Source organism: Brassica oleracea, chromosome C9 (genome assembly GCF_000695525.1).
Source record: "Brassica oleracea var. oleracea cultivar TO1000 chromosome C9, BOL, whole genome shotgun sequence".
Classification (NCBI taxonomy): domain Eukaryota; kingdom Viridiplantae; phylum Streptophyta; class Magnoliopsida; order Brassicales; family Brassicaceae; genus Brassica; species Brassica oleracea.
In genome coordinates, this window is record NC_027756.1 from 1,845,519 (window position 1) to 1,862,102 (window position 16,584).

At 33.0% G+C, this 16,584-nt stretch overlaps 4 protein-coding genes across 4 annotated transcripts; 1 reads left to right on the forward strand and 3 right to left on the reverse strand.

Moving 5' to 3' along the window:
- Window positions 1–471: 471 nt before the first annotated feature.
- Window positions 472–2,329, forward strand: LOC106317311 (putative F-box/FBD/LRR-repeat protein At4g13965). The gene is made up of 4 exons (XM_013755150.1): window positions 472–588; window positions 694–1,573; window positions 1,654–1,788; window positions 1,894–2,329. Exons 1-4 carry the CDS (start codon window positions 575–577, stop codon window positions 2,173–2,175), a joined length of 1,311 nt encoding a protein of 436 aa, XP_013610604.1. The 5' UTR covers window positions 472–574; the 3' UTR covers window positions 2,176–2,329.
- Window positions 2,330–5,132: 2,803 nt separating this feature from the next.
- On the reverse strand, window positions 5,133–5,892 carry LOC106317479. The gene is made up of 2 exons (XM_013755290.1): window positions 5,523–5,892; window positions 5,133–5,432 (listed from the first exon to the last, which is right to left on the reverse strand). Exons 1-2 carry the CDS (start codon window positions 5,806–5,808, stop codon window positions 5,320–5,322), a joined length of 399 nt encoding a protein of 132 aa, XP_013610744.1. The 5' UTR covers window positions 5,809–5,892; the 3' UTR covers window positions 5,133–5,319.
- Window positions 5,893–6,859: 967 nt separating this feature from the next.
- Window positions 6,860–8,496, reverse strand: LOC106315761 (double-stranded RNA-binding protein 3). The gene is made up of 3 exons (XM_013753585.1): window positions 8,074–8,496; window positions 7,777–7,996; window positions 6,860–7,696 (listed from the first exon to the last, which is right to left on the reverse strand). The coding sequence occupies exons 1-3, from the start codon at window positions 8,317–8,319 to the stop codon at window positions 7,107–7,109; spliced, it is 1,056 nt and encodes a 351-aa protein (XP_013609039.1). The 5' UTR covers window positions 8,320–8,496; the 3' UTR covers window positions 6,860–7,106.
- Window positions 8,497–10,747: 2,251 nt separating this feature from the next.
- On the reverse strand, window positions 10,748–13,156 carry LOC106313004 (probable protein S-acyltransferase 7). The gene is made up of 5 exons (XM_013750719.1): window positions 13,073–13,156; window positions 12,354–12,536; window positions 11,948–12,247; window positions 11,635–11,868; window positions 10,748–11,550 (listed from the first exon to the last, which is right to left on the reverse strand). Exons 1-5 carry the CDS (start codon window positions 13,154–13,156, stop codon window positions 11,032–11,034), a joined length of 1,320 nt encoding a protein of 439 aa, XP_013606173.1. The 3' UTR covers window positions 10,748–11,031.
- Window positions 13,157–16,584: the final 3,428 nt, after the last annotated feature.

A 16,584-nucleotide genomic window follows, 5' to 3' on the forward strand; every position in this document is an offset into this window, starting at 1 on the left:
GATTTCAAATTGGTAATTTTAATATTATCCAGTAATCTTTATTTTAGTCGGATAATCTTCAAACCCTATACCCATATGTGGGCCCAACAAAGAAAAAGGGTAGCCTATGGAGTTGATTATAGTTTTCTTTAATTCATAAGAGTTGACTATAGTTGTTATTACTTCTCATGCGGCAGCATTAGTCAAAAAGAAGAACATAAAAAGCCCTAAACTCCGCCGTCTAATTCTGCCACCTCGATCTCAGCCCTGCTACCTACACGGTACAGCAAATTATCTAGATTATCACCAAATAGTTATCTTTATTAATTAACTACGATAATTTTGTAGTTAATTACGGTAATTTTGTTATCCAAAAAAAAAACACTACGATAGCGTTGTTACATTTTATGGTTTTAGTTTAGAATAGGTTTTTAGTTTTGGAGTTTTGTCGGTCTTCATTGTTTTCGTGTTGGTGAAGCTTTCTATCAATACTGCACAAAATTCGAGCAGCTGATTCATCTCGCGTGTGTTTGGAGTTCGTCAGAAAAGCGTTTTAAGCAAGCTTAATTCATACACAACACAAAAAATATCTTCAATGAAACGGCAGAGGTCAGTTTCTTTGTATGTTTTAGATGTTCTTAAATTTAATCTCCATAACTCAAAACCAACTAGTGTTTTTTTGTTTGTTCAACTTAATTTTTTGTCTTTTGACAGCAAAAGAGTTGCTGGGAGCATGGTCAATCAAGACCTTGAGAATCCTGACAGGATCAGCGAGTTGCCTGAGGCTTTGATCCTGCGGATATTGTGTCTACTTCCTATGAAAGTTGTCATCGCCACAAGTCTCTTGTCTAAGCAATGGAGATATCTTTGGAAGTTGATGCCTAAACTCAAGTTTGACTATTTGGATCACAAATGTCAACTCGGGACGTTTTCAAGTAATGCTTGCCGGACTTTGCTTTCACACATGGCTCCGGTCCTACAGAGTTTGTATCTCAATGTTCATCTAGAAAGATGTAATGCAAAGGATACTGGAGTCTTGCTTGGAATTGCACTGGGTCTCCATGTGCACGAGCTGGTTCTCGAAGTTCGATCTAGGAAAGTGTACAAATTTCCTAGAAGCTTGTTTGAAGTTAATACACTAGGTACCTTGAGACTTAGGTATAACATCCATATGGATGCCCCTTCTTTGGTTTGTTTCAAATCCCTTAGAAATCTACATCTTCACTATGTAGACTACATGGACAATAATTCAGTTACTAACCTTTTGGGTGGCTGTCCTAATCTCAAAACCTTGACGGTGCATAGATATTCAAAGAGCAGTGTAAAGACATTCACTATATCAGTGCCATCTTTAGAGAAGCTATCACTTTATAATAGCAATGGTGGACAACTAGATTGGGGCTATGTGATAAATGCTCCTTCTTTGAAGATCCTAAAGATTAAAGGGATTTGTGGTCTTGGGTTTTGTCTAATCGAGAATGTTATGGAGCTGGTGGAGGCAAGTATCATTGATGTCTCTAGTATATCCAAGGAGAACCTTCTAGGGTCTCTAACTTCAGTAAAACGTCTTTCATTGAGAATATCTCCCTTGAAGGTAGATTTTCTTGCAATTAATTAAGTTTCTTGTTGTCATTAAATTACTTATTACTAATACTAATACTGCTTCATGCATAGGTTACGTTTCCTACCGGTAGCATCTTCGATCAGCTGGTGTACTTGGAGCTACATGCATATAAAGAAGCATGGTGGAATCTACTTATCCTTATGCTTGATAGGTCTCCTAAATTGAAAACCCTCAAGTTCATCAACGTAAATAATGTTTCATCTATATATTAACAATTTTTCCAAAATCGGTTTTAGGTTTGTTGATATAATAATAACGCAACGTTGTCTTTCCTCCCACATTGGTCTCAGAAATGGCATTGTGAAGATTATGTGGATCGTGGGGAATGGAAACAACCAGAGAATGTTCCTAAATGTTTTTGGTTTCTTCTAGAGACATTCATATGGAAAGGCTACAAATGGCAACGAGAAGATGAGAAACAAGTGGCGAAATACGTTCTAAAGAACGCAATTAGTTTGAAGAGAGCATTTTTTTCCTCAAAACGTATCAAGCTTAAAGAGAAAGTCGAGGTGGTCAAGGATTTGAAAAGTGTGGTCAGGGCTTCAAATTCATGCCAGCTTATATTCAGATGAAGAATACATATAGGGTATTTTTGTAACTTTTACGGTACTTCCAGTTTAGCAGATTTCTATAGAGATATACTAGATTTTTTTGATCAGAGCTTTAGAAGCGCATGATTTTGTATATAATATTTTAATTTAATGAAACACGAATATTTGATTTTAATTTCTGTTCATATTTGTAGATTGGTTTAATTCTCTGGTAAAAAATTAAAATATGTAACAATTTTAGCATCTAAAATAGTATAGTAGTATATATAATTTACTAAACTTTCATTCCTTTTGATTTATTTTATGTGTTTCCTACTTTTATAGGGAATTAAAAATATATTTATAATAATTTTATTTTTTGGTTTAGATGATACTATTATATAATTTTTCTTCTAGATGATAATTTATATATATAATAGTATTTGGTTTAAATTATTGAAATTTCACCTGTTTGTTAATAGTAGATTATACATATATATAATATATATAATATTAATCTTTATTTTTATTTTTCAAATTAAAATTGGATATAATTAAAATTTATAAATATAATTTAATGTTTTATGAAATTATTTAATTATCTGCAAAATATAAACTAAAAAGATTTTACAAGATTTTGTACAACAATATATATAGAGCTAAACTTCAAAGATATGGAAATATATTATTAATTTTTAAAAAATTAATGGCATAAATCGTAAATAATATGGTAGACAAAGGTTAATTTCATACTATATGTTCATGTTTTTGATAAGACATATATATGTTGAATGTTGATGAGTTGTAGGCGTGTAGCATTCGATGAGTAAACATGGAGAGGAAAAAAAAACGGGTATGGTCACAGTAATGGCAGCACAAATACAACCTTATAGCTTGTTGGCATTCTGAACAAAAGTCTGGGAAACAGATTTGATGAGTAAAGAAACTAGTTAAGAACGGTAAAAACAGAGAAGCAGCGAAAGCTTCTGACCACTAACTACTAGACCGAAGATCTCTGTATTGATTTGGTGAAGAAAAAGTATTTCTTAGATGAAACTCCATAAAGGATGTCATATCTAATTAATACGAGCCGTTGTTGTCACATGTAACCTAATTGTAGGTCTCTTAGCTTAATATAAGATACGGTCTTTTAGCTTTTTTTAATCTCTTAAATAAGAGATATAAGAGCATGTTTATTGCAGGTGGTTGGATTTCTTAGCGTAATATAATATACGGTTTCTTACCTTTTAACTAAAAAAACTAAGAGATGTCTCTTATATTATGCTAAGAGACTCAACCTAAGAGAATTGCAATAAATATGCTCCTATTAATTAGATATGACATCCATATTGCATATTGTTAATACAATAATGCATATGGTTAAGGAAAAAAAATGTTTTCTCCCATATTTTCAGTCTAAACCTCAATTTGTTAAGTTGAAGAACGATGACCCCGTTAAATCAAACCGAGACAACGATATACCAGAACTCTTTAACACAAAAACGTTATATATATATATATATATATACATAGACACGTCTTGGTGTATACCACCATTTTGGTGTTTATTACTTTTTAATTAGAATGTTTTATTGTTCTAGTTTATAGTTGTAATTAAATTTATGATTATAACAATGCTGCCTCTACAGTCGTCTTGCCGCGTCCACCTAACGCGCTTCCAATTTCTCTCCCTAACCCTAACTTCCTTCGTTCTCACCTTAGCCTCTGCCTTGCCTCTCCAGCGTCTCTAGGCGTTGCGAGAGGGCTCACGATGCTCCCGTCAAGTCCAACTTCCTCTCTGTCGTGGTCCGTTGGTGATGTGTCTCAATCTCTGGTGCCGTCGTACGCATTTTGTGGCTCTGTCTACAGTGCTGTTACGAGTCCGCGGGTTCGTGTCTAGGCTCTCTGCGACTGGGTCAACAACACGAATCTTCTTTCCACTGGTGAAGGTGACTCCTCTCCCAACATCAAAATAACCTCGACGGCGAGGTTCCTAAACGTCGCATCTTGCCATCATCGATTCAAAGGTAAATTTAGTTTGCTGCGTCTAAGATGAGGTCCCGGGACCTCAGATCTCGATTGATGAGATGATTCTCCTTTCGGGTCGATCTAGACGTTCTGGCTATTGAGTCGATGCTCTTGTTAGCTCCTCTTCCCCCCCCCCTCCTTTGCAGTTGATTGGCGTTTCTTGGGAGAATGGTTTTGATCTGCAGGTTTAAACGAGCATGGGAATGGTGTTTTTGAGCTCTTCGAGATCAGGGTAAGCACCTTGCGGCTGGAGGAGGGAGTAAGACCCAGGAAGTGGTGATGCTGCCCCTTTCCATTAATTGGCTTAGAGGACGAGCGGTTAGGTTAGTTGAGCGCTATTAAGCTCTTGTGGTTTTGTGTTGTCCTGTCTGTACCGAATTTTGGGTTCAGTGTTTGCCCAGCCCGGACTTAGAGGGCGGTCCTTGAGCGGGCTTGTCTCTGTGTCTCAGAGGAAGGTATTGGTTCAGGCAGTCGGATGAAACAACTTCCAGCCAGCATCGTGTCCCTTGATCTCTGGGTTTCGGTCTCCCCATCTGCCTACATTGTTTATGTCCTTTCACCCGACTCTTAAGTTTGTATCGATCCTTGTTGTCCTATTCGCTCCAAGGCAGAACGGTTTCAGGTTCGATTGTCTTCTTGATTACATGTTTTTAACTTTTTTGCCGTGTAATCAAGCATAGAGGTCTACAGTTTGTTTTAACATTTTGTAAACTTCAAAGTTCATTTCGTAATGATATTTACCTTTTAGCAAAAAAACAATGCTGCCCCTGAGCCCCTGATATTACATGGGGCGTAAGCTAAAAAAAACTACACCTGTAAATTGGTACATTAAAAAAACATTTTAAGTGAAAAAGGATAATGGAATTCGCAACCGTTTCATTCCATATGCATATATAATCAACTCTTCAAAAGGATAATTTTGAAAAAAATGGCCAAATAATTATGTATTATATGGAAGGCCAAAGCACGTACATCCTTGGCATGCTTGCCCTCAGGACAGGCTCTGATTACATGTATAGTAAAGCTATTTCATATCCAAACCCCAAAAAAAAAATACTGCATGCATGTGAAGTTTCTAACCGAGTATGTTAGCGTTTCCGATTTTCAAACTGGTTTTTATAAACATTGAAGATCTACGACAAATTTTCCCCTCTGGAGTTACTTAACGCAACCTTTTAAACATGCAAATTTTGTGTGTGCTTTTTGTTTCGTAGATTCCACCTTGTTTACTTCTGATATGTTCTTGTTCCGTGGCAGATCATCAACGACGTCTACACATATAATAATCAAACGTAGTTTAGTTTCTACCACAGAAAAGCCTATATTTGACTAAGAAACATAAGTAAATAAACGAACTTAACTGTCATCATTAGGATCACGAGGGAAAACACAATAAATACGAAAACTAGGAGATGGTGAAAGTTTGTGCTCGTCTCCTTTCTCTTCTTGTGCATTTTCACGTACGTCTTCCTCCTCCTTACATGCCTTTTCACCACCAGTTTTGGACCTTTTGCTATGTGTAGACAATTCTTGATCTAGTGTGATGCTCTCAGAAATTTCACTATCTTTACCGATAGATCCTCGGCGAGTTATCAGTTTATAATCTCCACCTTCATTTGTCTCAGGCCTTGAAACAACACAACCCATGTTGTTGTAAAAGCCGGAGCATGGGTAAAAAAATAATAGTTGATGAGAAAGAAAAAAAAACCTAAAGGAAGATTACATCCATTGACACTAGGGGAAAGAAAGTCAAATGGTTTTTCTTTTTACCTAACACAACAAAAGAACCACAGGTTTCATGGGAGATTCATATCCTTTGAATTCTCTTAACTAAAATAAGAAAATTATAGAAAAACTTTCTTTTTTAGCAAAGTTGGATATATCTTCTAAATCATTCTATACCAAGACCATTAATTCATCATCGTTACAAGATAGGTTTCAGTAAAAAAGAATAGAAGTTTTTCAAGTGTTTTTGCTCTAATTAAGATGCTTGAGCCAGAACAATGTTAGATACCTAGCATATATAATGTTATTCAGATGATTAAAATAGAGCAGCACATCATCGTATAAACCGGGATCTAGAACCTATTGATTATGGCATGGCTCTCAGATATTCCGGTTATGGGTAAGAATAGTTCGGTTTCAGGTAAATCGGGTATAGTGATTTTGTATCTATCTAGGACCGTCGACCAGTTCCCGGTCGATCGGTTCGATTATAAAATACCAGTATTAACCCAAATATATTTTATTTTATTTTTTAAAAAAAGTTATATATGCATTTATAATGTAAAAGTAGTTACAAATAAGTTAAAGTGGTCTAGTAATTTGAAAATGCCAAACTTGTCTTTTGAAAATATAGGTTTCGGTTTAAATGAATATCCAATTGGTTTTGTGTAATTACTGGACCGCTACCCAGTACAGTTCTCTATAACAATATCCACAGATGACCGATCAAGTAAATAGCCGATAACCGAAGCGATCCAAACAGGTTAGTTTCAGGTGGGTTCCAATTCGGGTTTTAAATCCCAGCCCTATTACTGATTGGGAGTTGGTACGGTTTTGATATTAGAAAAAAAAAAAAAGAATCAAACCGGTCAACAAAAAGTCAATAATTTCTGTGTACGTAGCCGTTTAACCGTTTTTAGACGAAAACAAATTATTTTGAAAAAACTTAGCCTTTAATGAGTGAGAGGAGGAAGGAGACGCAGAGCAAATCGGTGCATTAATGGCGAAAAACAAATGCCATTAATTGTTTTTATTTCATCTTCCTATCCTCTCTTGGTGTAACATTTATTGCTCTCTCTCTTTCACTCTCTGACTCTGTTTTTTCCTCTGTTCTATGTGCAATACAGAGCATTGAAGTGATGTCAGACTCAGACCGTTAATTTTCAAAAAAAAAACAAAGTCAAGGAACACGACGAGCATACAGAACAGACTTTCTCTAATCATAGCATGGGTTGATCAAAAGGTACGATCTTTAAACATGGGTTCGATTCTAATCTCAGAGGCTTCTTCTCTTGGTCTCCACTTCCCAGTGAGTTTGGAGCAGAAGAAGGACTAAGTTTCGGTGGAGGAGCTGAACAAACTGGGATCACTGATCTAATATGAACAGCTGGAGCTAGTTTCTGAAACTCTCCTCCTCCTACAAACATTTCTGGAAATGGCAGAAGCTTGCTGTAACAGTTTGTTCTCTCCATTGATGACGACGATATTATCCCTGCATGTTCTTGAGACTTCTCTAGCAATGATTTGACTCTGGATTGTTGTTGTTGGAGATTCAATCTTGATGGTAATGTTTGGTGGTGTTTCAATGATGATGATGAAGGTTCGTTGGTGTAGGGATTGATCAATCTGAGCTTCTCAGACAAAAACTCTCTTGTGGTTGTTGTTTCTTGTCGGATTGCTCTTCTTCTTGAGTGATGTTGTTCTCTTCTTTTAACTTCTTTTGGTCTAAATCTTGAGAGGACTCTTGCAACTACCTCTCTTTCTTTCTCTTCTTCACCTCTCTTCTCTACCGGAGAGTCCATGCTTGGCACTGTGTGGAGACATTAACAAGATTGAATATTTATTAATTATCAAATTGATTTTAAAAAAAGTTTTTGAGTATTAGTTCACTTCTTCTCAAGGAGAACCAAGCTGTGATGGCAGCATTCTTCTCAGCTTGCTTCTTAGTCTTTGCTGATTCTCCAATAAAACTCATTCCAGCAAGCTCCACGGTGCAAGAGAACGTTGGGATGTGACCGGGTCCTGATCTCACACTTGTGTAAACCGGTAGTTCAAGACCAGCTCTATGCGCTGTCTCTTGAAGCAGGTTCTTGTAGATCCCTGTCTCATCCTTAGAAAGAACAAATCAAATGAGATGAGAGATGGAGAGAAGAACAGTGCATGCGTTTTGAGGGAAAAGACACTTACAAGAACTCTAGCAGTTAGAGACTTTGAAGGACCCTTTGAAGAGAGAGCAATGAGAGCAACTTCAGCAGCTGTGTGTTCAGCTTGTCTGAGTGTAGAACAATAAGTGGGGCTTTCAAACATTTCACCGTTGAAGTTTACACAAGCTTTGAACCTTGGAGCATGGTCTGGTCCTTCCCTTGTGCAAGTATATGATGGGAGGTTGAAACAGCTTCTCTGTGCAAGCTCTTGCAACTGATTCTTATACATTTCTTGGTCTTGAGAAGAAGAGGGAAAGGAGTAGTAGAAAACTCAAAATCAAACCTCAACTTTATCCCTCAAAATTAGTATTTAAGATTTGGTGTGTCTCTTTATAAATGAACAGAAGAGCTTGTCTCTCTCTCATGTGATGGAGTTAAGTCTCTGCAGTGTTAAAAGTGAAATTTAGATGACAGAGAGATAAAGATGAAAAGAATGGTTTCAGAGGTTGTGGCTCCGTAACAAATAATAGGGGTGGTCACTTTACCTGATATCTGAAGCCTGAACCCAATCCGAAAAACCCGAACCGAAATCTAAACCGAAGTAGCAAAATATCCGAACGGATATTGAATTAGAAGATATTGGATATCCGAACCCGAACAGGTAAATATCCGAACCCTAATGGATATCCGAAGATAACCGAACATATGTATAATTTACCTTATATTTCTAGTTTATATCTCTCATTTTATATAAAATATTTATATTGATACTACACGTACTTTAAGTTCATATGATATACATACAATTACGGAGAAAATGATTTGCTACTCACTTAAACTGCATATCAAACTTTTTATTTCAAGAATTAACAAAAAGTTACATTCAAAATTTAAAAAACAATAACCAAATTAATGCTTTTTAGTTTCAAAATGTTATGTCCAAATCTATTGACCATTCAATCTATTAAAAATAAAAAATTAGTTAAGTGAAAGTTATATTTTTAAATACAAGAAATTTGAGAAATGAAAAATTTAATATTTTTTTTCAAAATCTAAATATCCGAACCCGATCCGAAATAACCGAATATGAACTAAAAATATCCGAACCCGACCCGAAGTTCAGAAATACCTGAATGGGTTCTACACCTCTATACCGAATATCCGATCCGAACCCGAACGGGTATCCGAACGCCCATCTCTAACAAATAAAGCGTTCCTAATAAAGAGGCTACTAAATGATAATAGTGACATTTCAATTGTACTATGGTCCATTTTATATTGTTACTATGTACGTATATATGTCATGTGTCAATACCACATGCAAATCTGTCATGTGTCAACAATACCACATGCAAATCTTATTGTCTCTCTTTAAAGATCCTGTCTTTATGATCTGATGTTTATATTGAAAGCTTAGATTGTTTTCATTTCATGAAAATTTAATTTAATCTCCATAACTCATTTGGAGTTTTGGACATTTTATTGACTATCTACAACCCCAACCCCAACCCCAACTTGTTCTAAAAATGTAACAAATCTTTCTTAAAATTTTAAATATTTTTATTAAATAACACATTAATTAATTTTGTAATTAGTAATATAATATTATTATAAATCAATGTTAACTAAAATTTATTATAAAACAAGAAAATAAAAATTCTATACTATTTTTTATAAATTCTATAATTATATTATGTATTATATAGTATATAAAATAGAAGTGCTATATGAATTAAATATGACAAAATTATATTAAATAAGTAAATTAAAAAAAGTTATTTTTCAATTGCTTCATTTAAATAAATTATCACTCACCATTAAAACGGGTTAAAATTTGTAAACTATATAATCTTTTATACAAAAATAAATTTATTAACATATATTAAACTTTTATATCTATAACTATATATTATCATTTTATTTATTTTGAAACTCTCAACAACATATTGTTGAAAAATGTTTATATACAAAAATATAATAGTATATAATAACCTTTAGATCATATACTATTTTAAAAACATGCTATTAGAAAACTTTGAAATTTTAGTAATTCATTTAAAATATTAATGAAAAAACAAATTATAACTATAATTTTTTTTTAATTATAACAAAATCTGTTTAAATTTTTTTAGAAAATATTACCAAAAATTCAAATATTTTTTTATAAAATAATATATTAACTAGATTTTACTCGCACTTCCGTGCGAATATTTTTCATTTTATAAATATATTTAATATTATTACAAATATTTTAAATATATAATTTCTATTTTAATCTTATATATTGTGTAACTCTATAATATTATTGTTTATATTTCTTATTTGGCATTGTTAATATATTATTTTATAAAAAATATATAACATTAAAATAGAAATTATATAGTATTAAAAATGTCAAATAAAAATATAAACAATAATATTATAGAGTTAGACAATATATAATACTAAAATAAAAATTATATATTTAAAACAATTTTAATAATATTAAATATATTTATAAAATGGAAAATATCCGCACAAAAATGTAATTTAAAATCTAGTTATGCATCAATCGCAGAGCCATGCTTATAATTCAGTTTCAGCTTCTTGGTGATAACAGAGAAACTTTTTGTCTATACATTTTTTTTTTTCTTTTGTTTAACAATAAATCATATATATATATATATATATATATAGTTAAATCATCTAAATGTATGAACACAACTAAAAAAGAACTGTCTGAAAATTTCAGAAGTTCACTCATACCAACAAGTAAAACAACACACCAATTCAACCTTTTTGCTTACTACAACAAACCCAACATAAACTCTTCTCCTCCACAAACCACAACCTTGCAATAACTGATTTTAATCTGAATAATCCAACACAAAAAAAAAAGCATTTGAAGATTAAAAAAAAAAGAAGAAAACCACCTCTCAGACTTCCTCTAAACCCTGTATCCACCATCCCTGAACTTCATCTCTGTTCTGTCTTTCTTCCGTGCTAAACCGCGTGTATCTGACTATGTAGGCCGGTTCTCAGTCACTAGACCGCTTCCACTGCTGCTTCCTCCACCGTTCTGGTTCTGTTCCACTACTCTGGCTGCTAACGCCATAACTTCTGGTGACATATCCCAGCTCCCGCTTTTCCTTCCCCAGCTTGACCGCCTCGTACCAGGCCTATCACTTTGTTCATCAACCGTTGTCCTAACATCCGGAGACAGCTCACCTAACTCACCGTCCCTAACATGTAACCGTTCATCGTTACCATTTTTGGCGTCACCATGCTCTGAACCCATGTCTGCCCAAACAGCTTTCCTCCCCATTTCAATGTCATCATTGGCTTTACCCATGTTCGGACTCATGAACCCGCCTGCTACAGATCTTGGAGGCAACGGACCTTCACGGTGGACCATAGCTCTAAAGTCATTCTTTGAAGGAGGGATAGCTGATGTAAACGTTTCTCTGAAGTTATTAACCACTCCCTTGTTATGTGGGTTGCTTCTCCGATCATATCTGTATCGAAAATTCTCATATGTAGTCTGCAAAAGACAATAAAATCAACTTATCAAAAAAGATTACTAAAGAGATGATAAGAGGATTGAATTGGTTAGCAATAATATAACCTGGTTTGTGCTGATGAGATACAGATGGAAAGCTGTTAAGCCAGCCACGAACCACATGGCTATGAATGTGTAAACTATCAGAACAATGGAGGCAGGAGTTTTGAGCATCGCCTTCCAAATAGTTGTATGCTCTGACTCCATGATCTTCCTTATGTAAACCCAGCAGAAGGCAAACACATATACACAGAGAAGCGTCGTTGAGAAGATAAACATGAAGAAGAATCTGTAGTTCCTCTGCAACGCACACCATTGAGAGAAATATAAGATGGTTATTTGAAAATTATAGTTTTATGTGGATGTTTTTGTGACTTACCAGACCAATACATTGGCCAACCCAAGGGCAGTGATGGTCAAACTTTTCAACGCAGTTGTTGCAAATAGAGCAGTGGGAGCAGCGAGGCGGCCTGTAGAGCATGCAGGTGTCGCAGTACTTGACCTTGAATGTGACTCCATTAACCTCTACTTCCTTAACGCGAGGGAGCCGCAGCTGCGGAGTCTGGCCAGCTCCTGCGTCCATGTTGCTGCTGTCAAGGGGTTCAGGCTCTGGAGGATGAGCGTTTCTCGGGATGATTCCTGGATCTCTTCCGGATGTAAGCAGCAGAAGGATTATATCCTGAGGATACAAAAGGCAATGACAGCAATTAACATCATGGACATGCCTACTCAGGTCATTGTAACATCAGCAAAAAAAATGCAAAAGCGAGAGAAAGTGTACTTACATAAATGGTGAAGACGACGGCAACAGCTACTATAGATACTCCCCAGTTATCAGAGAAGTCGTCCATTAGATTTCTTGCGACGAAGATGCAGAAAATAGTGACGGGGACGGCAATGAGGCATATCGTCAAAGCCAATGATCTTACGTCTGGTCCGAATACGAATCTTCCTTGTAGAAAGAATATCTGAAAGAGAAAAAAAAAAAGTAGAGCTCATCAAATACATGTCCCTTAGAGCTATGTTCCAATAACAAGAATCAATATCGAAAACGATAGAAGTCTACTACAGTGCGTCAACTCGCAGGTGAGAACATTTAAGAAGTATTCAGAGTCTTTAGTCCTATAAGGAGTGTACAAAAAAAGAGAAGACTGTTCAGTAAAATCACTATATATATATATAAACTCAAATTGCAAAACTGTTTTATCCAAAGTAACTCAATTTATCATTGAGATATCACTACTCAGTGATAATCACATATTAAGACTAAAGTCAAAGTTCCTTGTTTGAGCTTAAAAAGGGTAAAGCTTATGCAACCAAAGGGGAAACCTTTTGACAACCTAGGATGAACCTTGGGTTCCAATTTGAATTAGGTCGAAATTGGGACAGAACTAATCTAAGTCCAATCATTAACTGAGAAAATTTACAGCTAAACAAGCAACTAATCCAACACTAGTAAGTGAGCAGCTCAAAGAACAACAGAAAGCATAAAAAAAAAACTCACGTTGCTGCCTTTCCAAGTTTGATAAACCCTTAAATCACCGTTGGATCCAGAACCGGACCGCTCGGGAGGAGGTACTACATACATCTCCTCAATCCTCAATTTCAATTTTTTCTTCACTCGACGGCCTCGTCACGAGCTGTGATACTCTCCGGCGAATAGATTCTTCAGATTCCGGCGAAGTAAGCCAGCGAAAAATAAGGGTTTTTTTTTTATTTTTAATTGGGACTTGCCCCACTCCTTCTCCCCCAAGTCTAATGGTGGGCCCGTTCCCTACCCCCCACACTCTTTTTGCTTTTTTCTTTTTATATATTAAAATATAACTGTGACTGTTCTCTATCTACTGTCACCGTTCGTTTTAGTCTTTTTTTTTTATTTTGACAGCCGAACAAGTAAATATCAGGTGACGTGTCATTAGGCTAATGGTGCGTCAATTAGTATAATGTATGTCAAATGCCTCCTAGGTGGTGTCTCATGCTGCCTTCGCTAAAAGAACGAAATATACGGAGAGAGTTATTGAGACCAAAATTTATGTGGAATTTAATAATTCTATAAGTTGATAGATTTTTAAAAGCCAAATAGATTTAAAATATACTAGAGTTTGATCTGCGCGTCCGCGCGGATACTTATTTTCACTTATATTTATATATTATCTAATTGTTTACCATATTTTAAAATGTTTATAAACACAAAATTTAAATAGTTTACATGTTGTAAAAAATATTGATGCCATACCCGCACATGTCTCGAGTTGATAATTTATGTGGAATTTAATAATTCTATAAGTTGATAGATTTTTAAAAGCCAAATAGATTTAAAAGATATTGTATGAATTTTATCAAATATTTTGTAATGATTCTCATTTATTGTTATTGACTATCATAGATTTTATATATTTTTTTCTCAAAGAAAAATCTTAAATATACAATCTTTTTTTAGAAAATTTTCAAATCTTAGAAAATTTACGAATCTTAGTAGGGGTTATTGGTTGTTGCATTTTAATGGATTTGAAATTCCGAACTAAATTTAGTGTTATTGGTTCTATGATTTTCAAATCTGTATTAAAATCATGTGTTATTGGTTTAATGATTCATAAATTATATATCAAATTAATTGTTATTCAATCGTACGGATTTACTAATATATTTGATTTAATAATGGATTTGAATGGATTTGTTTGGATTTTTTAGTTAAAAATACAAAGACTCAAATCCAAGGGAAAACCTCCAGATTTGCATATTTTACTTGGATTTATAAATACTATATGGATTTCTAAATCAATCAAAATATATAAACCAATAACAACTCCTTATATATATATAACACATTGCTATGTATTACAACACTAAACCTCACCAGCATCATCTTCTTTCATGTTACATATCTAGAACACGTTTTTTTTTTCTGACAAATCTAGAACACATTCAAAGACTAACGAAAGTAGAAGAAGAGAAACAATTTCATAATGTATAAAAAAAAAAAATTCTCAACATCAATACTTCTTAAGGTGTCATCATTGATGTCTGAATGAGATGAGAAGAGAGAAGTGAGAGATGTTCGCATGTGAATATGTTTTTTTTACATGGATTTTTAAAATCTTGCTAGTAAACATGGTATTTTCAAAATCTAGTTTCATGATAAAAGTATAGAGAATTTATATCCCAACAACAATAAAATTTAATAGAATTGCAAAATCAATGGCAACTGGACTTTTCGAATAATAAAGGATTTGAATGGAATTTTAGAAATTTCAAACTAATAGCAATGAATTTTACTAAGATTTTAAAAATCCATAAACCAATAACCATGAAATCTCAAAAAATTTGTAACTCATCTAGAATTGGTCTACCAATAACCTCCTCTAAAAAATGTTTTTGTTCGATCTAGTACTATATAATATTATTATATATATGCTAATAGTGATTAATTATGAAAGTAAAATAAAAAATTATCTTTTTTTAGCAAAAGAGAAAAGGTGGAAAATAAAAACAATGATGATTGCCAACAACAGATCATATGCATGCATTTGGTTGGGTTTTACTAATGATGGACTGGGCTTAAAATTATGTCCATCGTAATATTTTAAATTTTGTAAAGCATTTTATAATTACTTATTAATACATTCATTACTAACGTAAAGACTATAATGATAATTTATTTTTTATGTTTTCATTTCGCAAATATTATGTATTATAAATATTGTAAATGTTTTGTGTACACTATATTTATTATTAATATAAATAAACTTTAAAATTACTCAATATTTTTTACAATTATATAAAATTAAAAATTAATTGATTAATATTTAGTTATGTGTTTTTTTGTTTTTTGATTTTAAATTTTTTTATTAAAAGATATTTTTCAGATAACAACACAATATATATATATATATATTAATTATCCTTTTTAGTTAAAATATATTTTCTAGATTCTGGATAATTATTATTAATTTAATCACTTATTTAATCAAATAAATTTTAATATTTTTTTTACTAATTTATATATTTTATTCATTAAGGATATAAGCGATATTAATCTTTATAATTTTTAACTTAGAGGTTAAATGCAAAAAATCATTTTGCAAATAATAGAACAGATAAATGACTGATTATAGTTTGACATTCAACTACGAGTGTCTAAAATAATACCATGTGGACTAAAATATGTTTTCGGATTATGACCATAACTAAAGAGAAAGAAGCGTTTTGCAATTTTATGAACATGAGAAGACAGAAAATAAAAATATCATGTCCGAAATACTTTTGAACTTTAAAAATAAATTTCAACCATCGGAAAGAGATCTACTAAGTAAAATAACTATTCGTAAGAAAAGAAAATGGAACAATAAATGAAAGAATTAGAAAATAGAGTTATTAGTGGAATAGTGGATTCCAGTCTTATTTATTCATGTACGTTTTAAAAAGTACAACAAATTGATAAAATTTACAAAGAATTTATATATTCATAAAGAAAATGGAATGTGTGGAATTAATTTAAAAGTTTGATTTATTTCCCTTTGTCAAAAAAAAATAATCCATTGTAACTGGTAAATTTTTGATGAAATGGAATGATACCTTTGAAATAGATTTATCCCAAAAAAAAAAATATTCACTTGTATTTTTAGTCTGTTGATCAATAACATTCATTGTATTAGATTTTCTTATGAATGATGCTTGTTTTGATACAAATTGTTATGATATGTTTATCGTTTAATTTTTTTATAGACGGCTTTAAGTGTCTAGTTATCAAAATATACTTTTGATTAGTTTGTTTCCAAAGAATAGTTGATTAATTAATTAATTTTTATAGCTATTGAATAGTTATCTTCGACAATGAAACGCCAATATTACATTTAACCAATGCCGAATGTGAGTTTTCTCGACATGAAACTCTTATTATACCCAAGCAACGTAACAAACAAGTAAAGCTTTTTTAACAAAAAAAACATAACTAATCAGTAAATACATATAAAACATTTGTTTTTTTTTTTTTTTTTTTTTTGTAGTCATAAAAAA